The sequence below is a fragment of the Lissotriton helveticus genome, chromosome 1_1, assembly GCF_964261635.1.
Source record: "Lissotriton helveticus chromosome 1_1, aLisHel1.1, whole genome shotgun sequence".
Classification (NCBI taxonomy): Eukaryota; Metazoa; Chordata; class Amphibia; order Caudata; family Salamandridae; genus Lissotriton; species Lissotriton helveticus.
Genome location: NC_136057.1, coordinates 1,603,822,491 through 1,603,849,550, shown reverse-complemented (window position 1 = coordinate 1,603,849,550; position 27,060 = coordinate 1,603,822,491). Strand labels below are relative to the sequence as shown.

General features: G+C 46.7%; 1 protein-coding gene across 3 annotated transcripts in view; it reads left to right on the top strand.

The window, feature by feature from the left end:
* The window catches only part of MAP3K12 (mitogen-activated protein kinase kinase kinase 12), a 375,162-nt gene that overhangs the window by 164,314 nt on the left and 183,788 nt on the right, over positions 1 to 27,060 (top strand). For 2 of the 3 annotated variants that reach the window (XM_078687858.1, XM_078687850.1), the window contains exons 3-5: positions 11,295 to 11,499; positions 12,690 to 12,881; positions 13,651 to 13,809. In XM_078687858.1, the coding sequence (XP_078543984.1) occupies positions 11,295 to 11,499; positions 12,690 to 12,881; positions 13,651 to 13,809 (556 nt within the window). The remainder of the gene's footprint in view (positions 1 to 11,294; positions 11,500 to 12,689; positions 12,882 to 13,650; positions 13,810 to 27,060) is intronic. The other variant, XM_078687866.1, reaches the window with a different exon arrangement.

Sequence of the window (27,060 nt, the reverse complement as noted above, 5' to 3'; positions counted from 1 at the left end):
AGGTTAGACCACCCTCAATAAAGCAATCCGACATCGATTTATAAAAATAAAATGTACTTTTATATAAATTTAGATAGCAAGGTCATCGGAATCGAGTAAGTACTTTTCAAGTTATGAGGTTTTACAGTTTTCAAGAATGGACACAATGCATTTCCTGGATCGACAATGTGATCCTATGGAAAAAACTTATATTGCATTCGGACACTTGTCAGCGACTTACAGGACTGTTCTTCTGGACTTAAAGTGAGTATGGGGCAAGGTCCAAAGCCACACCAACAGGTCCCCTCCGAGGTCTCTGAGGCATCTGGGTGCAGAGGCGTGTCACGGAGTTGTGTGTCCCAATCGCTTCAGTGGGAGAACGGTGCAGTCAGTAAAAGAATGCAAGCAAGGACTAGGGGACCAGTTGGGAAACCCACAGGGAAGCTTGAATCTTGAGATCCTTTGTCAAGCAGAGACACCTTTGGTCTACTTCTCCTCGGGCAGTGGTGCTCGGGTGCAGTGGTGTCTTTTGGGATTGGATCCCAGTGCAGGAGTTTCTCGTGGTTGAAGGGGGCCTGCGAAAAGAGGCTGCAGGCAGTGTCTGGAAGTCCAGTCTGAGCAAACCTAAGTGTGGGGACCCTGTTGGCACCATTACCTCCCTTGGACTCTGGCTTGGGAGCACTGGGTGCATAGGTGCTTTGAGGTGTCAAGTGGCAGCTGTCACAGACACACTTCTTGGTCTTTGTTTTCTGCATGCGGGGCAAACAGGACAGCTAGGCAACTCTCCATGTGAGTCTCACCATCCCTGAAGTCCCTCAACGTGCAGGTCGATCTTCCCTGGCGTTGGTGTCCAGTCTGGCCCCAATAAGGCTTGGCTGTTGCAAGGGGTCCAGTACCCCAGGGATTGATACTGTGCGGCTCCGGTCTGTCCTGGGGTCCCCACACTTCGAGAAAGAACTGATCTGACCTGTAGGAGCACCGCTACCGCTTCCTGGGAGGTGGCTCCATCGGCAGACTCCATAGTTGGCAGGTCGGGGTACCAGGTCTTCTCCTCTACTCCAAGGGAGTTTGATTGGAAATTTGCGAAGCACTGGCAGCCCTCCAGGTTTCTTGAAGTCTGCACAGCCGCAGGACGAATCAGTTGCTCCACAAAGGTCAAATGCAGTAGACAGGCCGGTGGGGTTGGCGCCAAGTCAGTTGTGCTTCTTGGGTCAGCAGTCTTCTTCTTCCACTCCTTTTGTGTCCAACGAAATCTGAAGATCTGGTATCAAGGGGTCACCTGTATACTCAACTTAGGGGCATTAAGGGGAGTGAGGGATAGAAGCCAAAGGGCTACTTACCCCTAGGGTCACTATGTTTCTTATATGACCTCTTGCTGTAGAAAGTAGGCATAACCCTATCCCAGAGTTCCTAAGTGTGCCAACACAGATTCTCACTTCTGAAAAGTCATACCCACATCAGGTTAGGCCACATTAGGGATGGCACTAGCCTGGGGTGGGCAATCCTGCCTGACTAGCTAATTTTCCTTCCTGTCCAGGTGCCAAAGGGCTCCGGACAAAGGGGGTTGGCTCCCTCTCCTGTGAGGGGAGCTAGATACACATTTCAAAGGCTGCAACTTATTTGAAGCTTGCTAGCCTAGGAAGGCTAATCAGTAGGTCATCCTGTCTCTGGGGGTGTGACACCCTCTTCCCGGACAGGCTTTGTTCTTGACCTCATGAGAGCAACAGACTCTCACCCTGGGAGGTGAGAAACTTTTCTCAGGTGACAACCTGGAAGAAACTAGTCAGCCAACACACCAGAGGTTGGTAGGTTTTCAGGGGGCACCTCTAAGGTGCCCTCTGAGTGCATGTATTAATAAATCCGACAATGAATCAGTGTGGGCTTAGTAATACGAGATGTTTGATACCAAACACCATATGCTTCAGTGCAGCCATTACCTACTGGGGAATGTGTTTTGACCAGTGTTCAGTACATACCTTGAGATGGTTACCCTGCTCACTCGCAGTATCTAGCAATAGAACTAGATATCACAGGGGCATATCTGCTCAGGCATATATGTCTTCACATAAAATATAATGCACCATGCCTTCGGGCTCAAAGTCCTGCTATAGGGGTGACTTACATATATTAGATGCAGTCACTTTGGCATGACACACAGGGGTGTGTCATATCATGTTTTACTCATGGTTTGCACCATGTCATGCAGTCTGTACTGGCATCTGTTTGGAATTTTTAGGTGGGTCCCTTAGGGTGGCAATAGCTATGCTGAAGCCCTTAGGGGTCCTCTTTAATACTCCTGCCCTGGGTACCTGGAGTACCATTTACTATGGACTTAAAAGGGTGCTAAAGTCCTTAGTCAATTGTAGCACAATTAGACGTTACCTTGTTTTAGGGAAGCAGCACTGGCAGGGTGGTCTGGTTAACAGACCTCAGTGCACAGCCAGAGTCGAAAATCAGCATCTAGTAGCTGAAAAAGGGGGCAAAAAGTGGGAGGTAACTGCAAAACAAGCCCTACACAGCTGTTAACAAATCATTGTGGATGAGAACAGTCCGGGAATGGCTGGGGTAATTCACGTGTGTAAGGAGAGGAGGACAGGTACAGATCTTGAGAGAAGAAAAAGAACACTCACGAGGAGGTCATGAGAGAAAGGGGAAGAACAAGAAAGTTGTTAGGAAGAGAGCAAGGGAATTGCAGGGATAATGTTGGCAAGTAAAACAGTGATCTCATGTTTCACAGGTCCAAGAGTGAGGACTGCATCCAGTCCAGGGTATTTTGGGGGGGGCATTATGGGATTTGTAGTTCTGATTTTATAATGAATCACCAGGAAAACAAATCCCAGAATGCAAAGAAAAAAAGTGGGCTTCAGGAACTACTCCTGCATGAAACTGAAAAGTGGAGAGCTCCGGTAAAGTCTCTAGTGACAGGAACAACGCTGGGATATTTAATTGCAGAGTATCTGTAAATACATGTATACAGTGAGCACCACCAGGAGCAGAAAGGCCTTCCTGGTAACCTTCCTTCGAATTCTGGCATCAGTCCCGGGCACACCCTCTGTGGCATCCTCTTAGTCCACAACACATCACATTTTGAGGCTGAGCAGAGTTTAAAGAACTCGTACCATACTACAGGACACTGGAATAATGTGCTTATGGGGCACCATTGATGATTATAAATTTGCCACACTTGCCAACATAGTCCATCGTGTGCTCCATAATTTGCAGAGTTGAACAAAAATCTAGCTCAAACAAATCAAAAGATACAAAAACGCGCCCTTAGCCCTTTACAAAGGATACATTGTCACATTTCAGTTGCTGATTACTGTATTAATTGAGTCTTATGAGTCTTTTGCCAGATGGTGTTGTTTGTAAAAAAATACTAATTAATGATGATGTAATACTGTCACAAAATGTCCCACGTTTCGCCACATAATTTGACTTTAACTGGTTAATTAGGTCAACCCTACCGCATAAGCAGGGCAGAGCCAGTCTAGTCTCTAGGCCTAGGGGAAGAAGGTGGCGAGCAAGGAAAAGTCGTGAAGTGGGAGGGTGACTGACTGAACGGCGAGAGTGTGGGGTGAGAGGAACAGTGTATAATTTAGTAAAAAAGGAGAGGGAAAGTCAAAGCAAATAGAAACGTCATATGGGCATAGCAGAAGGGCAAAGCACAAGGGAAAAGAGAAGAACGGGGTAATTTAGATAGAAAAAGAAGAGCACGGGTAGAGAGGGAAAGGGTTTGGAGTCGTTGCGAGGGGAAGCGCTCCGAGCATGCCCGAGGTGAAAGAATATTGTCTGGAAAGGGCAACGGCAAGCAAGGTGAGAGGAGCGCGAGCCAACGGACAGGAAGTGGAGGCGCGGCGCGAGCCAACGGACAGGAAGTGGAGGCGCGAGCAAGCAAGGTGAGAGGAGCGCGAGCCAACGGACAGGAAGTGGAGGCGCGGCGCGAGAGGACGGATAGAGAGGAGACCTTGGGATGAGGGTTAGAGCTTAACGGTGACGGGAATGAGCCCAGAGAGGCGCGCGGGCAGAGAGGACACGCTGCACTGCTTTTGTTACAAGTGCAGTGAATAATGGATGAGGGGGGCTTGGATGAGGGGGGCTTGGGAACCCAGCTGCCTAACTAACCCCTGTCCTCCCCAGAGAGGGGCAGCCTCGCTCGCTGTCTGATCCGACTGCAATAAAAGAGGCTGTCTGCTGTGCCAAACAACGAACTATGTTGCTTCATTATCTTTTTATCTACTTGCATGCCATGTTTGCTTTATATTATCTCCTCATGTAAAGCGCTCTGATACCTCTGGGTCTAGCCAGCGCTATATAAAACCTTGAAAATAAAATAAAATAAATAAAGGCCAAGGAATCTGGTCTTTGCTAAGGCAGGCAGAGCCATGGTTTGTTACATGGCAAACATTAAACCAGGGTCTGGTCGCAAATAGTGGTGCACGAATATTAAAATTTGGAACACTGGGGCTTATACTATACAAATATCTTTTCCAAAAGGTCCCCACATTTTGTATTAAAAATTAACAATATCCTTTTATATAATTATGGAACCATGTCAAAATTAGGTGTATTTATAAATGTAATGATATTTTTATTACGTTTTTATGGACATTGGGGGGGTTTGTAATGATTTTAATTAATCAAACAATAAACTTATTACTTACTAATTACTTAAACAAGGGTCTGTAGTGTGACAAGAGTTAAACCGAGACATCTGATAGGATGAGCGGTATTGTAGTGCACAGTAGGATTGGTATAGCGCTTACGACCACTGTGTGGGGTACTGAACCAGTTAGCCACATGGATAGCAAGCTATCCTGCATAGGGAGTATGGTTGAGAGGATGTTGATTTATTTTCAGCCTATAAGGGAAGTGTTTTTGTGTTGTGTGAGAGGACCACAGGCGTACGATTATCACGTTATGGGACGCATCTCCTGGTGGTGTAATAGGTGTGAGTATGTGAGAAGTAGACGCACAAATTATAATTCTAATAAGGATTTACCAGCTTAGCAACAGGGCTCAGGATGCTATGTGTACGTATATGCCAATGTGGGCCGAGCAGAGATGCCGTTGAGTCCGAAAAAGGCTGTGAAAATGGCAGGAGTATGATTCAGTGACATAAGCAGTAGCCATGTACCATTTTGTTTTTATGTATTTATTTTTTAAAGGCATGGACACTGCCCACTTCTAAATAAACAAACCCCATAAATGAGAATGGTAGCGGAAGAGCAATCCAAGATCGCAACCAGGGGAGAAGCTACTCAAACTTCAATTGGCCCAGATTCCACCTACTCCTGCAAGTCAACAGGCGTCCAAAATGTTGACTAGAGGCTCATGACTCAAACCCCTCTCTAGCTCACAAAGTCTCTGAAAGGTGGACAAGCACCGGTCAGGTGAGCAGTAGTCTGGTTGCGGTTCATAATCCAGCTAGACTGGCACCCTGCACATGCGATGTTGATAGATGAGGTGCTTCGTAGGATGCTGCCCTGACCGATCTCAAGAGTGAACCGGCCTACCTCATGTTACTCTGCCGTCCTACCCTCTTCAAGCAATCCCAGTACTTCGCTTTGAACCCAGTGCCCCTTGTTCTTTCTAGGTTACATTAGGAGGCAGTCTCCTCACCTTCTAGAATTACGTTCCGAGACAACTTCCACTTTCATTATTAGTAGTGAATGGCATTCCAGGTTAAAAATGAGTCAAGGTGGTGAAAGGAGACTTATCCTGCTTCCATTATTTTGACATGACAGCAGTATGGCACCGATTAGCTAGAGCTCAGTTTGTTCAGTCCTAGCCCAGCTCCTCTCTCTGTAGATAAGGCAAGCAAGAAGCAGGGAGACTGATAAGGTAAGCTATAAACAAGAGCCTCAGATCTCGTAAGCACATTACTAAGGGCTCTGATCTCTCATTTAATAGCCCAGCCCCAGACATGACAAGCAGTAAACCTGGGCTTCTGACATAGCAATCATCCTGGTTTACTGTTCACTGTACGAGACCCCAGGTAGTCACACAAGGCATGCAGAACACTAGAGCCTCTGATGTGGCAAGCAATGGACAAGAGGCTCAGGAGCTATCAGATGTATGGCCAGTATATACGGGCTAGCCTTTTCCTTCCACTTTCCATTCTTCTTTCCTTGGTCATGTGGCAATCCCTGGATATTTCCCTTTAGCTTTCTCCTTTACTACAGTCTAGCTCACAAGTTGCTAACAAAGCTAGTGAGGTGATCTCTCCCTGATTTTTTTGGATGTTCATCATCCTCCAGTACATGCCTCTGAGTAAGCATGTAGGCCCTAATTGCAAGTCCAGAGCTAAATTCTGATCCCTGTGCAAACGGTTGCTTACACCGGGGTCGGAATAATGATTGTGTGACAATTATCACACCCTCGCATTCCCCCCCTCCCCGAAAGATTTCCGCAGGTCAAACTTGCCAAAATGTTTCAGGAGAAAGGGCCTGTCCAAATGCCTTTTTTCAAGTCAAAAAGTCATCATAAAAGGTATTTACCGCATGTAGTAAATACCTCACCCCAGGGTAAGGGTATTTAGCACTTGTGTTAAATACCTCACCCTATTCCACTTAATAAAATATGGCAAACACAATTAAATAGTAGTGTCTGGCTCTAACGGTCCTTCATTTATCACCTGAAACAGGTAGCGTACAGCTGGAGACCACAAGAAACCATGGGCAGAATGTTATTTTACGCTCTCAGTTTCCAACAGCAGTTGAGCTCAGTAAACGTGTCCGGGCTCTACAGCAGTGTGTTGTGTCGGATGGGGTTATCTACCCCGGGGTGGATGACCTGAATGCTTTTGGTCACAGTGGGGTTAACCAGGTGTGTTTCCATGACACTGGACCACCACTTGGGACTGCTGCTAGTTTTGAGGCTTACAAAGATGGCTGGACACTTGCGCAAGGCTAGGCCGCCTGCACCTATCCACCTTAGTCATACAAAGTCTGTGCATATCATGCTCATCCCATTCAGGGTACACTAACTGAGCTCTTGTTTCATTTCTGGGAGTCCCGGATAACTCGAGTCTTTGCGGAAATGAACAGGGAATGCTTTCATCTCGGGTAGGAGGTGTTCCTTTCTGTTTTTGGGCTGCTACAGCAGTCTCCAGCATGAACATAGAGGCAGTTCCTTACAGTTGGGAGAGATGTGAGCACCATCCAACTTTGTGGGTGAGCAACGCAAAGAAGCCACTTGGGCAGACTCAGCTAGGCAAACGACAGCTCAGACAGGGCCCTTGAGGTTTCTGGCTCAGGACTTCACAGCCTCTTCCACTCATCTCAGCTATAACAGAGGAACCTGCAACAAGTCTGAGAGAAGACCTCATGGTGCTGGGTTTGTCGGAGCCCAGAGCATGCCTTCCCGATGGACCATCCTGCTAGACATAATACGAATGAGTGCAGCTGGGAGGTACGGCCTGGCACATAGGATCCATTTTTAATCAGAACCTTCGTGTATGCCGAGCTCATGTACCTAGTATTGGTTTACTAAGCTTCTGATGCTATTACTATAAATAGTTGTAATTGTAGGACACCATGATCAGTATTTGCATTATAAAATACACAAACTGTGCATCTCCGGGTTGAAAAATACATGGGAGGTGTAAGCATGCCTCAACTCAATACTTTCTGCCTGATCCTAGTAGTGGAGATTCTATTGATCATTCTCATGGTGTACACCACAAGCAAACTTTGTCTCTTGGTGCTTTAATGATAGATCTTAAGGTCAGACAACTTAGTGGCGGCCATTTTGTCAACCTCAAAGGATGAATTGGTGTGTCGGTCCTGATCTAGCTAAGACCATACATCACTGTCCACCAGGATTTAATGTTGACTAAAGAGCCCTGGAGAGTTTTAAAATGTTAGGTATTTTGTAGAACGGTGGTACGGGCTTTTAGCTGTTACCCCTCATGTAGTTCATTATACACTTACCGTTGTGGTCTGTGTTCAACCTGCAGGCCACAGTTTAGAACCCTTTCATAGCTAACATAGCATTTCACCTGTCTGAGTTGTGAACGGCGTTGAAGAACTGCAGTAGCAAGTACTGTTTGCCGAACAAACTCAAATCATATCTAGGCAGATCAGGGAAACGAGGTTTAAGGAAAAGGAACATTTTGCCCTGCAATTACCACTAGTGCTGGTTCTATGCAAAAGTCCGAACTCACTTATCATATTTGCCTCTAGATCGAATGCCCATCTTTTGGTAATGTGGTGGCTTCGGCACCCTGCAAGCTGCAGGTGTTACCATTATCAGAGTGAATTACAGGTAGCAAGACATCTGGGCGCAGGCCAGTGAACTGGCATCAGATCCCACCTTCATAGAGCAGGGTCAGCTTTGTTACTATAATAGTGGTGTCTTCGCTATTCCCCCTTCTTTGCTCTCTCACCTTCTACGTAGACAAGCTGCCCATGTCCTCTGTGCTGTCCTTGAGTACCACCAATCTTGCGTCATCTTGAGCTATCAATACATTTTCAAACAATACTGGAGATAACTTCTTGGGGCGGACAAGCATTTCAAGATCATCCCTTGCTAGGATTACCAGATGATCATGTCAACAGATCCACACTTCCATTAGGCACCTTTTTGAGCCCTGGGAGTTGGAGCCTTGGTTTACTTTACTGAAGAAGCAGGACTGAAGCACAAGATCGCAGTGTTTCATAAATGGCCATTCCGCCTCTTGAAACACGGTGTCCACACTGGAATGATGTCATTCCATAACACTGTGCTCCATTGCAATGCAAATAATGCTGTTCAACAGCAAACGAACCTCGTGATAGACAGTGGGCTACAAACGAATCAGAAATGACATAGTCCGGTGCATGGTTCACAATCGCTATCAAACAGTCTGATCTTCTCGCCAACAACAAGGACAATGACCCAAGACCATGTGACACAACATGGCTTCCCCTTGCAGAGCAAGGAGGGCAGGTCCATGTCTGATCTTCGGGATAGTCACATAAGATCTATTTTCCCTGTGGATTTAAATAGAACTCACTTGAAGAGGTTAATGGTTATGCTGAAAATCTGGCATGGATCGGGCCCTACATATACACCCATGTCCCGTAGACTTCAGGAGCCTTTATGTGTTGAGGCACTAGTTAGGTTGAATTCAGTACTTCGTAGCATTCAATACAGAGCTTAGAGTGACAGAGATGTGTTATTATTATTAATTCTTGATTGCTTTTTACAATAGAACCAGGGAAAGTGGGCAACATGCCATTGGCCACCGAGTGTTGTGGGGAATCCATGAAACTTTGTTACCTCAAGGCTAGATACAAGCAAATCTTAGTGATATGAGAAGTAAGTAAGATGGAACAAAACGTTCTGCCTCATAGGCACTACACAAGATGTACTCTCGATGGTCATCTACACGCAGTGAGATCTCTAACAGTTTACTTGAAATTAGCCTTTTCATTTTTTCCTAGCTCTTTCTCGTGTGGGAGGATGTTTCCCCATCAGGACACGTGATATGGTCCCATGGTGCCTTTCCGTGTTTCAGGGGGTATTGACAAACCACTCAGTCTTCAGCCTTGCAGTTCATTTCGACATTAGAACCCCTCGATAGCAATAAAGAGCCATTTCGAACTTTGCTCTTGTACATTTTCATGTATACGTGTAGATTGCTGAGTTTAATATGCTATTTATTAACCATTTTTGAGAGTGTGGAGGGGCCATGAGTCAAAAGAGGTGAAGCCTCGATTCTGTCGTGATGCCCCTCCCCTCCCTAAACAATGTTGAAATCAAGCGCATCTTACACTCAACGGATCTACGTGCTGGTTTTGAATGTGCAGTAGTTATGGGCCAATGTACTGAAAGATAACCGAAGACCAACGGTTACATTACATCTGGTCAGTGAATTGGATTTCCGTTACCAAGCCCCTGTGCAGATGGCCCATGTTGTTGTCTTGAAAGTGAATCCAGAATTAAATCTGCAAGACAATGAGCGTTGTTTTCTCCAGTCAGATAAGCTGTACTGTGTTCATAATATAGCCTTATATCCCGCTATAGAGGGCTATACCGGCTATTAAAGGCCCTCTCCAGCGTTAAAGGCCTGAGCCGAAGGCAGGTATAGCCCATCTACGACGGGCTATAAGGCTATTAGAACATTCTACCACTAGAGGGCGGAATGTTCTAACAGAAAAAACAAAGCCTTATGGGAGCGTGAGGGGATTGAAATCGCCTCAGGCTCCCTAAAGCCTTTGTTCACAGCCAGAGCTGTGAACAAAGAAGCATTGGAATGTGGGAGCTCCAGGCTTATACCAGCCATTATAAGCCCAGAGCACTCCATTGTTTTCAATGGAGCTCCCAACATTCCAATGTTCTAATATGGAATTCGTCCCCTGCACTCTATATGTACAGATATGGTGTGGATGCAGATGCACAGCGCATGATATTCTATTCATTACCAGTATTGAGTGCGGGATGGGCGATGATTTACGAGAGACAGTCTCAAGTGGGTCATGATGCCCCTCCCCCCTCAACAATAATCATGAATAGAATATTAATCTCACTCGTCAAATTTGTGTGTATGGTTCACGCACTGCTGTTTGATGATGTACAGTAGTTGTAAAAATAATGCGTATAACCATATTCTGAGGACAAAGGATTAACATTGTACAGTGTGATACAATCACAGTGACCAAGCTTTGTGTGCATGGCCCAAGTTTGTTCCTTCTGGCAACTGATTGTATAGTGAAATCTGCGATTTATAAGCATGGTTTCTCAATTCTGTTACTCTGTACTGGGCCAATCACAAGGAATTCTACATTTGTACTGTAGTGATAAATGATGGATTATTGTTATTGATGCAAGCAGTATTTTATTTTCCGTGGCATGGCATCAGCATGGCATCAACATATTGATGCCATGCCAGCGTAAATAAATGTGGCCAATAACGCATGTTATTTGGGAAAAATAAAAGTATATATAAATATTTACACATTTCTGGAGTTTGCCACGACACCGGTCTCCATCGTTCCAGTTTTACACATGGTCTGGAATTTCTGTCTCCGGCTCCTGTGGGTTACCGATGAGTCTATTTGAACATTTGCCTAAATTGCTACAGTTTCCTTTTCATCTAAATGTACAATATGATAATCTGAATTTCAGTAATGGAATTCCTCACATTTCCAACAGGTTGAGAGAATCTACTGGTGTGCTTTGCTGGCGGCTGTTGCCCTTGCTTTCTTGCTTTCTGTCTGGTCCGTGTGTTGCCACCTCTCGCGTGGTGCTTGCCGTGTTCTGTCTGCTTGCTCGGTGGGCCCTGCCACCAGGGCCTTTGGCTCTGAATCTCCTGACTGAGTTTCTCATTTTAGCTCTGTCTCTGTGGCTCGCAGACACATGGGAGGTGCCCTTTGAGGAGATTCTGGACCTGCAGTGGGTAGGGAGCGGAGCCCAGGGCGCCGTCTTCCTCGGGAGGTTCCACGGAGAAGAAGTGGCGGTGAAGAAAGTGCGGGACATCAAAGAGACGGAAATCAAGCACCTCCGGAAGCTGAAGCACCCCAACATCATCACCTTTAAGTGAGCATTCGTTCCTGAGGAAACGTCATTGCAGGTGACCCATGGCCTCCATTCAGTGGTGACTAGGCTGTCTCGCTGTCCAGCTCATGTACCTTGTATCTCACTCCCTAATCCATCAATCCCAAACCCAGCTGTTTGTCCATCATCCTAATCCCAGGAAGTCTCAAATCTGAGTGTTTGGCATACACCCACTCCAATCCCGGCCAGATGTAGCGAATGGGAGAAATCCTCCCTACCGCATTGGAATACAGTGAGACTATTGGGATAAAGCATAAGGGGTGCATTTAGTAACAGTGTGGACTGAGCGTTTTATGAGCTAGGCCCACAGTCCACATGGTTTAGTGGCATTTGGCCTTCCCCTGAATTCCGTACAAACATTTAACAGATCCTTAGAATTTATAGCAATCTCTTCCACACCCTAGTTGTTCGTAAGAAACAATGCCCATGCCACCAGACATTAATTCCTAACACCATGTTTACCTTTTGGAGGTCCTGTTGCTTGGTCAGGCATTACTGCCTTCTGTCCACTGAGCGCGGCAGGTAAAGACAAGCTGTGTACTCTTGTGACCAGGGGCTTACCAGCTCTCTTGCAAGATGTTCTGGTGTCTACTGTGTCACTGCCCCACATGGGGAGTCAAATGGCACAAGAATAGACTAAGGAGAAACACACAGGTTGTCCTAGAAGTTTACAGGTGAAACGTTCACCGTCTCTCACACTGCCACGAATGAGCATCTAGAAACATGCTCGCCTAATCCGTGTGACCTGCAGGCTCAAGCACTGATTTTACCCGCTAAAAGCCCCGCAATATTGGTGTTAACAAAGCTATCTGAATTCTTTGCTTTGAAGTTAAGGAGATCTTAAGCTATATACACTTACATGTTTTAATTCATTTGTTGCATATTAAGGTACACCTTTGTTCTGTTGGTTTACTCCTTTTCACACTTGGGTTGTGTGGTTGAAAGACCCAATCCCACAGCCCAACCACCACCCTTTAAACTGGAAAGAGCACTTTCTGGTTTCGTTTCCAAACAGATCTTCCACTGACGCTGGAGGTGCCTTGGGAGTAAATTGGTTGGGGCTTGCTCTAGGTGTTAAAGTTTATAGTTTAATGTTCGTGACCCTGATCCCCACTCCCGATCTTCTGCATCCATGTATCCGGGTTTCACCTGTTTCCTTTCGTCTCTTCCAGGGGTGTGTGCACCCAAGCCCCGTGCTTCTGCATCATCATGGAGTTCTGTGCCCAGGGCCAGTTGTATGAAGTGCTCCGAGCTGGAAGAAAGGTCACGCCCTCCATGCTGGTGGACTGGTCCATGGGCATCGCCGGAGGCATGAACTACCTGCATCTGCACAAGATTATCCACCGCGACCTCAAGTCACCAAAGTAAGTGTTGCCCCTCAGTACCCCAGATATGCTGATAGAAGAGCCAAACGTTGGTACTCATGTTCCCCCGATGCCTGACTGCACATGATCTGCCTCTCAAGTTGGGTCTGTCGGACAGATTAAACTGTCCTGCCCCTGGTAAGAGCTAGAATCAGTCTTCAGACTAGTTATGGGACTGTTTCTACTTCCATTTGAATGGAAATGGTCAGTTGGCTTCTTCATCATCCTAAGTGGTTCATTAAAAAAATTACAATCATTGAATGGGGCCCAGTAACTGGACCTTTTCATCGTTATGTGGATTGTCCGAGAAAGACGAGGGGTTCACAAGTCTTGGCAACCTGACTCTTTAACCTTTCTAAAAGGATCCGTCTGTAAAAAGCAAGAGATTTGAATGGGCATAGGAATGCGACTCAAGGAATGGTAATTTGAAAAGACTCAGTGACATGCAGGCTAGAAATCACATGCTCAACTAATTGTTGTTTCAACTAGGTTCAACGTTGGAATAGTATATGTTGGAACACTCAATACATCTATTATACGTGATCCCCTCACATTAGAATTTAAGGGCTGTGCTGTGGTGTTTGATCCTCTAGAACCTACGTTACATCTACTCTGTGGGGCGACAAGGGACTTTAGCGCAGTGGGCAGGTCCCCTGTCCATTGCAATAGCACTTGTTTTACCTTTCTGTTCAAACTGAAAATGGGGATTGGTCCTCGGTGCCCTCAGGCAGTGCCTAGCTCAGGTCTTTCCTTTGTTCCCTATCCACAGCATGTTGATCACCTACGATGACATGGTGAAAATCTCTGACTTCGGCACATCGAAGGAACTGAGCGATAAGAGCACCAAGATGTCCTTTGCTGGTACGGTGGCCTGGATGGCTCCTGAAGTTATCCGCAACGAGCCTGTATCTGAGAAGGTTGATATCTGGTAAGAAAAGATTTTTTTCTCTTGGCCGACAATAATAGTTAAGTCTGTGTTCTTTTTACCCAAAAACCTTTAGCTTTCTATTTTACCACATCTCTTTCTATATTTTACTACCCCTGATCAAGGTTTTCCTGCCAAATAAGATACCTGTCCTTGACCCTGTCTCACTCTCTCCACATACTGCACTTATCATTGCTGCCACTTCTCCCTGGCTTTTTACCACGCCATCTTTCTCCTCATCTTGCTTTTTGAGGGGAAACAACCTTTACAACGCAACTTTTACAACGCACTACCATTACAACAAAACGTTTACAACGCAACATCCATTACATCGCATGCCATTACAACGCAACCATTACAACGCATGACACTACAACGCATGACACTACAACGCATTCCACTACAACGCATGTCATTACAACGCATAACATTACAACGCATAACATTACAACGCATAGTACCCTTACACTATCCAACACTTACCCTACTGTTGCACCCCCTGGAGTTAGAATAGTAATTTTTACCCCTACACTATCCAACACTTACCCTACTGTTGCCCCCCCCTGGAGTTAGAATAGTAATTTTTACCCCTACACTATCCAATACTTACCATACATGCAATGTAATGTTATGCGTTGTAATGCTATGCGTTGTAAAGGTAGTATGCGTTGTAATGGAATGCGTTGTAAAGGTAGTTTTTAAAAATTTGTTGTAATGGCATGCGTTGTAATGGATGTTGCGTTGTAAAAAAAGCGTTGTAACGGTATGCGTTGTAAAAGTATGTGTTGTAACGTCATACATCCCTTTTTAATGCACCTGCTCCTACTGCCTTCTCTCTCTTATTGTTTAAATAAACTCTGTCTGTACCCTATGTCACTATTGCCTTGATCTGCATACATCCCTTCCCACGTCTCAGCCTCACCCAGGGCCGACCTTGAGCAGGGGCATTTTTAAAAAATTTTTTTTTATTTATTTTGTAGTTGACAGGTCTGCGTTCTGCAGGGTATGGTGCCTCCATAAACAGTAGTTCTGCCTTATGCAGGGAAGAGGAGAAAATGTAGAATGTGGGACCCCATCGTTTTCACACCTGCAGTGGGCCTTGCAGCGCCTCCTGCTGGGAGGGGCTGTACTTGCTGGGTATTAGACGACCCCGTGCACAAACACAGATTTCAGACTTACTTGCGTTCCTCCAGCACTTTCTCCTGTGAAGAGGGTATGAGATTCCTTTGCTCTCGTCGCTGCACCAGTCCAAGCACTGCCTGGCAGGGGGGCGGGGGGGGGGGGGCTGGGCCAGCAGGGTATGGGAGCCCAGCACACCTACCTCCCTTCCCCACTGCGGATGACTTCATAGCACTGCTGACCACACTTCCTGCCCCTGGATTCGACTGCACCTCTCTGAGGGTGGGCCCTGAACAGCTTTAACCTGAGTGGAGCTGGATTGGAGTTCTAAGGGACTCCCAAACACCCCCTTGTTTGTGTACTGACGCCCACGGTGCACTTGTATAGACCGAGAGGCCGAGCTACCTTCCACGCAGTCACTGAAGGGACAGAGGACCAGGAAGGGCATAATTTCTGCCTGGTGACTTTTCTGGGCTAAAGAACTCTACGAGTCGAAGGGCTCGAGAGGACAGACTTCGTTGCGTGATGCCTGAAGAGTGTGGGCGAGCAGTGGCATACAGATGTCTCTGGTGGGTGACTGCCAATGATCCGTTTCATAACACCAGGACTCCGTTGCTGTTTCCGTGCGCAGAAGGTAGTGATTTAATGACCAGAAGGGCAACCCTAGAACAAGAACCAGGGATAACAAACAATATAATCCAAACAAAGGTTCTTGAGCTATATTATCATATTTGGTGCAATAGGGGAAGAACATTCCCACATATAGAAAGATTGCTGAGTAAATCTAGCAAGTGGTCGCTTCCACTCTTGAAGCTTATCTGTCCTGATGATGATCCTCAAAGAAATTTTGGGTTAAAACATGGCCCAAATCAGAGATGACATTATTTTTTGATTGTGCATTGTGTTTATTGTTATTTGTTTATCTGTCTCCGCCACTGTTGTTTTTGATTTCACATATGTTTGTTTTTTGAGTGTATATTATGAGTGTAATTGTTTGAGCGCCCTTGTGTTCTTACTTAATTTTATTAAATGTATTTGAGTATTTATTTATGCATTGGTTTTTTGTGACATTGTGACACTCACAGGTTTTTTTCCCTTTATCTTTTCTTGCTTGATGGAGTTTTTCCTATCATTTTTCTTTTTTTAAGTAGTTAAATATGATAATATAGCTCAAGAACCTTTGTTTGGATTATATTATCAGAAGGTAGAGATGGCACGGAAGGGCACACTCTGCCACCCTTGCCCTGCAGGCAGGTGCAAGCCGCAGCTGCCTCACAATGCTTGCTCTTCCTTTGGGCTCTGCCCAGACCACGGTGAACACCCCCAACCCTTCAGGAGGGTTGGCGCCCGAAATTTCTAGAACTGGTATTTCAAGGCTTGTGAAACATTGGGGAAACAGGCAGAATCCATCATTTTGCCCCTTTGAATTACCCACAAGGAGCAAATACAGAAATAATTTGCGTCAAACATATTTAAATCTATTTAGTCCCAATTCACTATTAAAGGAAATGGATGCCAAATCGCCATGTTACAAATGTCTGCAAAGGAATGTACCCAAAATGTGATTGAAGTACAAGAATCTCAGAACATAAATACATGACTGGTGTTTTCCACTTCCCGTGAAGTGTCTGGAGTGTACACACACTCCCCTTGCTCACCTACTACATTAGGGGTGCCCACCTTTGCCCCCCATGTGCTGGACCCGTGCTAGGGCGACCAGACGTCTCGCATTTCCGCGGACACTCCCGGTCTTCAGATGTCGCCCCGGCGTCCTGACTCCTGACGCATGTCGCATTTTTATTTCCGGGTTTTTAGGAGAAGGTCGAGTGATGCTGAACATCAGCATTTGAATCAAATGACTTGAGGAAATCTTCTCTTTGTTTCGGCAACGCCAGAGGGGGTCTGCTGGAGCCTCAGTCCATGCTCAGTGGCTGAGTGAGGGGAACGGGGGCAGGGCCATTCTGGCCCACATCATGTTTCGTTGCACATGAAGCGTTTCCATGAACTCCTTTTTATGGAATGTTTAATTAAACATTCACAACAATCTTGCACTGGCACCAACCGGTATATTGGATAAACGAGTTTCACGGGCCTTTACTTATCAAAGGATAAAGCGTTCTGTACAGGAGGAAATAGTTTAAATCTATCTGGTCTGATATATATATATATATATATATATATATATATATATATATATATATATATATATATATATATATATATTCTTCACATAGTGTACATTCATTGATTTGCAGTGAAGCGATGCAAGTATTTTGAGCACTCCAGGCAAAGTACAATTTCGCCACTGTGAGTCTCCCCGTTCACTGAACAAAACTAAGAAGCCACTTTCAGGCCCTTTTGCCTGTAATGCTTCACCGTCTCTGCATGGGCGCTGCAGTCTAATGGGCACGGGTCAGGAGAACTCAAGGACCCATTTATGTAGTCAGTGGTTGTTCTAAAAATGTGGCATCGAATCGATCGAGTCTTCCTGGGCAGATGCTGCACACCACTGCTCTAGGCCCGTGGCTCTAGTAGAGAAGGCACTGAGGGGGCAAGAGGTCTGACTGCTGACGTCACTCTGCGAGTTTAGGCGCCTGGCGTCAAGTCCTCGATCAGCTAACAGAGTGCTTAGGAACATGTAAACTGCCAGAATGAACGTGATCTAGAAACTGGGCAATACATACATTGACCGGGCAGAAACCAACAATCTCAGTCCTCTCAGACCTCTGCGTTCTTGTCCAGCTGAACCCGGTCTTTAAACAAACACGCTGCATGATAATCTCGACACACGGCTGCTTTACTGCACCCTCACTCGAGGGAGATGAATCAAATGTAACCACTCATCTAACCCATCAGAACACCCAGCCACTGATCCACCCACTCGTCTATCTACGCATGCACTTGCCAATCTCTCTATTCCTCCACCCGCTCTTCTGGCCACCCACTCATCTATCAAAGCAGGCGCCCGCCGACCTGGTCATACATCCGCTCTCTCGTCCCTCCCTCTGGCTGCCCACCTACTCATCAAATCATGCTTCCACCCGGTCATCCTTCCACCCACTCATCCATCCGCTCATCCTTCCACCTCCTCATCCATCCACTCATCCTTCCACCTACTCACCCTTGTGCTCATCCTTCCACCTCCTCACCCATCGTTCATCCTTGCTCCACTCATCCATCAAAGCATGCACCGGTCATCCATCCATTCATCAGCTGACGGTCCATCCGCTCATCCTTCACCCCACTCATCCTTCACCCTACTCATCCATCCGCTCATCCTTCCACCCACTCATCCATCCGCTCATCCTTCCACCTACTCATCCATCCACTCATCCTTCCCCCACTCATCGATGAAAGCATGCACCGTTCATCCATCCCTCCCTCCATCCTTCCGCCCGCCCGCCCACGCACGTTGCCTGTAGGAAGAGTCCAAGGCCGCGCACGTCCCCCGTTCCTCGTGCACAGCCCCCCTCTGTTTTCGCTCTCCTCGCGGTGGGTGGCTCCAGGGCCTCTCACTAATTTGCTGTTTGGGCTGAGAGCGCCGGGAGTAATGAGGGGGCGTGAGAGGCAGCGGCGGCGGCGCGGCCCCTTCATTACTGCGGCGCTTCCACGCGGGTGCCGCGGGATCGGTGGCTGCAGGTCTTGGGAGATCTCAGGGGCAGGTGCGAGGGATCCCACCAGCGCCCCTGGGGGTCCCTTGTCCGATAGTGTCCCGGGGTCATCGGACACACACCTGCATAATGGCTGGACCCGTGTCCGCGTTTGACAATAACCACTGTTTGTGTAAATAACGATAGCTCAGAGTCCCTGTCTTTAATAGCCCTCTCAGTAAGTAAGCCCCCCTGCAACTCTAGAAAGGGTCTGGCCTTCGGGGGCCATTGCTGTACCCCTCTCACCAACAGCTTCATAAGCACATATAACCCCAGAGCCTGCCACTGAATTCCTCCGTGTAGCCTAGCGGCTTTAAGGCCAAAGCTAGAGGGGCGGATCTTTTTATTTTTAAACCTAAACCGAAACAGGTGGATTTGCCTCCAATTTCGACCTTCGGTGGAAACACCCACGCTTCGTCATTTTTCACCCTGAAATGTTTAAAAACGGACTGGTTTCTTTTTGTCACGAAAAATTGTGTAACCGTGAAAAAACCGTATCAATTAAAAGTGACCGGAGGGAATACTTTCTAGTAAATCCCAAATTAAAACCGGGTGAGGCTTGATCCGCAGTTGGGAGTGTGGCTCTGTCTCAGAATCAAAGCCATTGGCAGTTGCTCTTGGCAGATAAATAAAACGCCCTCTCCCTGCTTCTGACACCATTGCCTCTCGGAGGTAACCAAGTGAGTCACCGTTGTAAATGTGTTGGGCGTGTGGGCGCCTGGCACGAGTGTTGGGAACGGCAGAGAGCCCATGTGAAACCTCAGGAACGCGGAGACCCTCTTGCATGACTCACGCAGTGAAGGAGGCGGCCGCCTGGGGGCAGTCATCTCTATATGGAGCCTTCTCTCTCTTTCTTACCAGGCCCCACCACAATAAAACCCGGGTTCCCTTTCTTGCAGTTTTATATAGCGCGAACTCGACCGGAAGCTATTGGAGCGCTTTACGTGAGCACCAGTTACATAAACATGGGGGCATTCTTTTATTTTTATAGGCATGGGGAGATTCCAACCTAACCAGTTCCAGAGGCGGCAGCTCTGACCGTTACGCCACAGCCTATCGCCCCTTCTCTCCCCTTCCCCGCGCTTAACATAAGCACCAGTTACATAAAACATGGTGGCATTCTTTTAATTTTATAGGAATGGGGAGATTCCAACCTAACCCGTTCCAGAGGCGGCAGCTCTGGCCGTTACGCCACAGCCTATCGCCCCTTCTCTCCCCTTCCCCGCGCTTAACATGAGCACCAGTTACATAAAACATGGTGGCATTCTTTTATTTTTATAGGCATGGGGAGATTCCAACCTAACCAGTTCCAGAGGTGGCAGCTCTGGCCGTTACGCCACAGCCTATCGCCCCTTCTCTCCCCTTCCCCGCGCTTAACATGAGCACCAGTTACATAAAACATGGTGGCATTCTTTTATTTTTATAGGAATGGGGAGATTCCAACCTAACCAGTTCCAGAGGCGGCAGCTCTGGCCGTTACGCCACAGCCTATCGCCCCTTCTCTCCCCTTCCCCCGCGGTTCCCCCATTTGAATGGTCTCCTTGGTGCATGATGCACTGAGGACATCTTTCCCCCGTACAACCCACTCCTTGCGAGTAGCAGTTTTCCATTCCTTAGCTGTCAGTAGTCACTCGATCCAGGCATGGCGTGTGGAAAGGACCTCCCCCGCCAGCCGGTGGGCCTGGAAGCAGGGCCGGACTGGGAACTGAAAGCAGCCATGGCAAATTTTGCCAGACCAGCCCCCATCCGGCGCGTAGCGAAGCAGCCCCCGTCCAGCTTGTAGCGAGCGCGCGTAGCGCGCGAGCCCGACGGCCACTAGGGGGGTTTGGGGGGTTCTCCCCCCAAGAAAATTTTGAAAAACGACAGACCTAAATGGTGAATTTTACAGCACATTTTTCATTACATATTCAAATTGTATCAACTTTCAAAGCACAGTAAACAGTAGATGATGACCTTAACCACTTGGCTGCTAAGGGTGGTCGATGAGCTTCATTGACTTTCCATTGAAATCAATGGAAAGTCCATGACGAGTTACCCTTGTCATTAGCGCTGAAGGGGTTAAAGAACATCAGGTTACCCACCCAGTCATATGTATTCATAGGCATTCTTTCAGAGAGCACCAAAAATAGACACAAGTAGTGAATCAGAGAGAACAAAGTAAAAGTGAGACCAACCCCCACATGGTGTGTAGCGAGCAAGCGCTGTGAGCAATGACTAGGGGGAGTTTGGGGGTTTGAACTTCTACCCCCCAAGAAAATTTGGGAGACAGAAAGGCCAAAACAAAGCCTTGTTCAACACATTTTTCATTACATATTAGATTGTATTAACTTTTAAAGCATAGTAAATGATTACCTTATAGAGCACCAGGATACCCAATCATAAATCACAGACATTGCTACAGTGAACACTAAAAAATGAAATGTCAAGCATGAAACATGAATTTAAATATAACCAATTTATTCTTCATATAAAATAGCATGAAGACATTTAAAAACACACTGAACTTCAAACAAGTGTGCAAAGGTTCAGAGTAAAAAGTGTACAAGACAATGTGCAAACATTAAATGATTTTTATATCCTGAGTTCTGTAAACAGTGCTTAAATAAAGGATCTCATGTAAAGTGCAACCATGCACAACATTATGACTAGGTATATTGACATTGTAAACAGCTAACATGACCTGCCTGTAGTAGCAAATCCTTAGGGGAAGAGGTGTGGCGCCGCGGCCAGGGCGACTGACTCTGGAATCTGGGGACCACGGTTCGATCCCCGGCTCCGGCGGCAGGTTAGCCCAGCACCATGTGACTCTGGGCAATAGCTCGCTTAATCTTCCCGACGGCCCCCAGCGCCTAGAGACCCTTACGGGTGATTGTGCGCTTTACAAATGTGGACTTTACTTTACTTTTAATATGATATTATATACTATAAAACATAACAACATACTTCTTCTCAAACAAGTGTTATATTCAATTGCACTTTGCATTCATTTGTGTCAAGAGGGTGTTTCACAGATGAGATGTCGGAGCAAGTCCCCAAGCAACCACCCATGGGTTTTGATGTAAAGTCCTACCTACTAACAAAGGTAGACCTGGATTTAAAACAAAAGTGGACGCCTTCTTGAGGTTTTCCAAGAATGCATGTATGCTGTAAAGTACAGCATAAATACAGTTCAGTAAACATTTTAAAGTGTTCCTAAGCATAGGATTTTGTATTGGATGGATATTACTTGTTGTTTCAGTGCAAAGCCTATGCTAGACAGTAGACATAATGCTCACAGGCTTTCACTATGATACAAAGGTGTGTGCGTGGTGTAAAGCAGGCTCAAAGAGAGCCAACGCAAGGAAAAGAAAAATGTTGACGGTAACGTGCAAAGGTCAAATGCTTTTCATGTCAAGAGTGCAACCATCAAAGAAATTATTTTATTAGAAGTGCTCAGCTTAGAAATGTGGTAACTTGAGCTCACATTTTAAAGCTCACATTTTAAAGTGTTAACATCCCTTGCATCAATTTGCTTTTGGAGGCAAAAAGATCAATGATTTTCTCATTGCTTATTCGCATTAAAGCATCTTTTTCCACAGACATAAGCATAAAGGCTTCCAAACGTGACAGAGAGAGAATTACGCAGCCTATTCAAGATGTACTTGAGCTTAGAAAAAGATCTTTCACAAGCCACCTGAGAGGAGGAAAGAGTCAATGCCAACTTATAGGCATTAAAGAGAGAAGGGTAGGCTTTACTGTACAGGTTATAACCTCTAGTCTTGGGCCGAGAGGTTATAACTTATCAGGTACATATTCACGTCCCGCGCTGCTTGCTTCTTTCAAAGTGGTACAAAAGGGGGTGGTGATGGACGGAGCATCTGAACCAATCAAACACTCACAACCAGTCAACAGATCTGGGTTTAATCCATCACCGTTCTTTAGCCCACTCTGCCACCCCAGTTCAGACATGGCCATATGCAAATCAGTCTGACCCTGTGCCTCATGGGAACAGTCCAGCCCGAACTGCCAAGCCATGCCTTCCCTGGACCGGAAACAAGCTTCCGAGGACCGGTTTCTGGCATTTCAGCCGTCTTCAGCCCGGCTTGCTTGAATCCAGTGGCAAAGTGAGCAAGGGACTCACGTCTGAGCATACCCTCCTAACTTATGGCGAACAAAGTGGTACAAAAGGGGGTGGTGATGGACGGAGCATCTGAACCAATCAAACACTCACACCCAGTCAACAGATCTGGGTTTAATCCATCACCGTTCTTTAGCCCACTCTGCCACCCCAGTTCAGACATGGCTTCTTTCAAGCTCGAGGCAGAAAAACGGACTCGCCTCACTCAGGCCTGCTAACTGCTGTTGGTGGTGGGGTGGCACTGTGCCACCCCACGACCAACAGCAGTCAGCAGGCCTGACTGGTGCGAGTCCGTTTTTCGCACTGTGGCAGACACTGGACACAGGGCGGTCGGTCGGGCTAGGCGCTAGCCACTGCCAGTAGAAAATTATGGTTGTGGTCGCTTAACTGCAGAAAGGATATTTGTATGTTAAGCACTCGTCCAGACCAGGGCCAGCCAGGCCTCAGGCCTGGTCACGCTTGCCCTGTTCTTGTCTCGCCGGACTCACTTCACTCACAGGCCTGTGACTGCTGTTGGTGGTGGGGCGGCACTCACGTGGCAGACAGTGGCAGTCTGGCAGACACTACACAGGGGCGGTCGGGCTTAGCTAGGGGCGCTACTAGCCACCACTGCCTTCTGCCTCAATAAGTGCATTAACCATCTGACCTATCCTATTATACACATATAGTGGAGAAGTGTGGCTCAATGGTTAGAGCGGCAGACCCTGATGCAGAGGTCTAGCCCGGGACCAGGGTTCAATTCCCCGCCTCGGTGCGTCTTGGGCTCAAAATTCCACGGACCAGATAATTCTCGCCACGGTGCCTATTCCAATCATGGAGTCCCACTCTGCAACTCTGGGCAATAGCTTGCTTAATCTCCACAACGGCCCCCACAACGCTAAGGATGCCTGGCCTCCACCTTGGGGATGCCCAGGAGTGAACACCTCACAGGGAAAGCCAGGATGGGTTCCACAGAGGTATTCGTACAAGCGCCTTGAGACCCTTGCGGGTGAGTAGTGCGCTATACAAGTATCAATTTCCATTTACATTTACTCAAACTTGCAGCATACACATAGATACAGTCCATGTGCTTCAACCCTCCAGGACATCCGATAATGTGGTCTGTGACCAATATAGCTAATCATGAACACCTTTACCACTAGCATTTCTCCTTGTGAATTGACATGAGGGCAGAGTTTGTGAAAAAAAAGAATCCATATGTCCTGGGACACCATAGGCTGAGACTGCATCCACCTTTCAGGACTGGCTTTCCCGCTCTGTCGCCACCACCTCCTCCCTCCTACCCCCACATCAGTTCCATTTCCAGTACTTAAGACCTAATGTTCCTATATTTACTGTTCAGGATATTTATTAAGAAACACACAATAATAATGACCATCATACAAAGTAGTTACATTAATTCAATCCAACTTAAATGGTTTATACCAAACAAGAGCTTCTTAAAACACATCAGAACCTCCACACAGCAACACTTTGACGTCCATTTAACTTCTGTCACAGCAATAACCATAACCAGAAACCCCTGTTTGCATATATCCTAGAGACTAATCTATAGTCACGCCGCGGCAGGACATCGTGTAATTGGCGGGAGGTTTTTAACCAGGCCTGGTCAGGTTATAACTTAGGCAGCTTGCGAGTTGCGAGACGAGTGCGAACCTAATTGCACAGTTCTATTTCAAAGAAGCAAGCAAGCAGCGCTGACTATGTACCTGATGATAAGTTATAACCTCTCGGGCCGGGAGGTTTTTAACCAGGCCTGGTCAGGTTATAACTTATCAGGGGTACATAGTCATGTCGCGGTCGCGCTGCTTGCTTCTTACAGAGTCGGGGGGGCGGGGAAACGGACTCACCTAAGGCCTGCTGAAAAGTGACTACTAGACATGGGGGGGGGGTCGGGCTAGGCGGCGCTAGCCTACATTTATGTTATGTGGCCGCTTCAGCAATGATCAGTAAACCGGACATCCTACACTATGCACTGGCACACTAAGCACAGGACATCTTATTTTCCTTTCAGGAGAGTGCACCAATATCGTGTGTTTTTTCACAAACAAACATCAATTCATTTAATGTATGCTTTTATTGGATCCGTTGGATTCAATAATTGTTTAACTGTACATTATCAACAGAATCCGTTGTTCCCAACAGGCTATGCAATTTCCCTTCATTTAAATGTTGGCTATGCACTCATAAGAGATACTCTTAAACGTATCCAGCAAGCATCGAACCAAGGTTTCTCAGAGGATGGGCAGCGAGGCCACTGCACAAAGCCCCACACTTCTCACTAAACTCTGCGCAGTTAAACAGTAGATTGTAAAACAAAATGCAAGCAATTTAGAGGTTGCCCACCACAGGAAAAAATGTTGCACTGTATACGGCTGGAATATTAATACAAGTGTAAGGTTTACTCAGATTACAAACGTCTATAGCCAGAAATGTTATGATAATATAAACAACTCCAGTACATTATTAATTGTTTTTTAATAGAGCACAGCTATATAATTCATACTCTTTTTATTATTCATTTATACTTTTTCACTTTTTAATGTAAAAGTATCCCTCTGAACATTTGTTTCAGACTCAGAATTGTAAAAAAGATTTTGTGCATATATCTGCAAATTTTTGTGAACCTCTGTGGGTGTATTTCATTGTGTGATGTAAACGTTACGTAGTTCAAATGTTCTAAAAACGATAAAGTACAACAACATCTCTGAACTATAGTCGCCTTCCCGTGAAACAAGTTTCATTCCAGATTTACTGCAGGAGCAGCAGAACATGTAAGTATAGTATACACATTGACAACCCATTTAGCTAACAAGTGCATTATCCTTATCCTTGCATGAAGTCACAACCATATCATTCATGGAGTTGCGAGACGAGTGCGAACCTAATTGCACAGTTCTATTTCAAAGCAGCTGACTATGTACCTGATGATAAGTTATAACCTCTCGGGCGGGAGGTTTTTAACCAGGCCTGCTCATGATATAACTTCTCAGGGGTACATTGGTCACGTCACGGTCGCGCTGCTTGCTTCTTACAGAGTCTGGGGGTGGGGGGGGCGGAAAAACGGACTCACTCACCTCAGGCCTGCTGAAAAGTGATTACTAGACACAGGGGGGTCGGGCTAGGCGGCGCTAGCCTACAATTATGTTATGCGGCCGCTTCAATCAACTGTACCGTCCGTCCGTGGCTCTGATGCTCTGTGCGCACTTCCTCCTCGCTCTCGTCACTCCTGGCAGTCACGCGGGAATTACACCCCCTACCCCACCCTGGAAGCGGGCAGACGCGGCAGAGCAGGGCATAATTCTGCGCACTGCGCGCACAGGCACCTCCTCCTCCGTCGTTTGGGGTTAGGTTGCAGTGTCTTGCACATAACATTCAGCAATGCATGCACCGGTCAATCAGGCTTGCTGGCGCAGTGGCGTTACTGCCAGGTATTCTGCTTAGGATAATCATAGGAACTGCCTCATGTAACTTGGAAGTCTCTCAGACTGAGATCAGTGATGTCCCGGACCCTAAACTAAGTGAGTGACGCTGTTGTAGCTGGGCCGATTTTCAGTCCGACCGTGACGGTCAGACTGAAAACCGGCCTCCAGCCACAAAACCGGCCCCCAGCCACAAAACCGGCCCCCCCAACCCCTCCAGCCGACCGGGGGATTGCCCGGTGGGCAGACTCACCAGTCCGGGCCTGCCTGGAAGGATGCAGGGGCCATGATTAATTCGACGACGGTCGCTTCGCTGCCCCTTTACGTCTTGGCGCCAGCCGTCTCCGGCGCGCCGCACTTCGGAGACCTCCTCCGAGGGTCCCGCGGGGCCCGCCCTGGTTAAGTAAAGGCAGGCGGAAAAATGACGCAACCTGCACAGGGCATTGAATATTGCAGGAGCGGAAACAGTACTGGAAGACCGAACAATCCAGGAAAACGCGGGAAAGGGATGGTGGCAGGGCATGGGGCGAGGTACTCACCGTTTAATGTGTATTTTATTTTCTTGAAATGTAAGTATATAGCTGATTTATATATTATCTATGCACACATGCCTGGCCTGCAGGTCTGCTCACGGTTCATATTCCCAGGGTGGCAGCAGAAAATACAGACCTTGGTATAGAGTGGCCAGAATTTTAAAGCCAAAAACCGGGACATTTCCCCAAAATAGAAGGACTACAATTTTACTTCAACCCAGCGCACAGAATGACAATGCTTCTTAGCAGAGAATTACAGAAGCAGCAGTCAGAACGTACATAAAATGCAATTTTTATAGCCAGTAGCATGCCTGTTAATTACATTGTTTTCCTATAACAGCTGCTAACAATCGCTGCTTTGCAAAACATAAAAAGATATCTCCCACGCTTTTTCAGCCGAGCCTCTCTAAAAA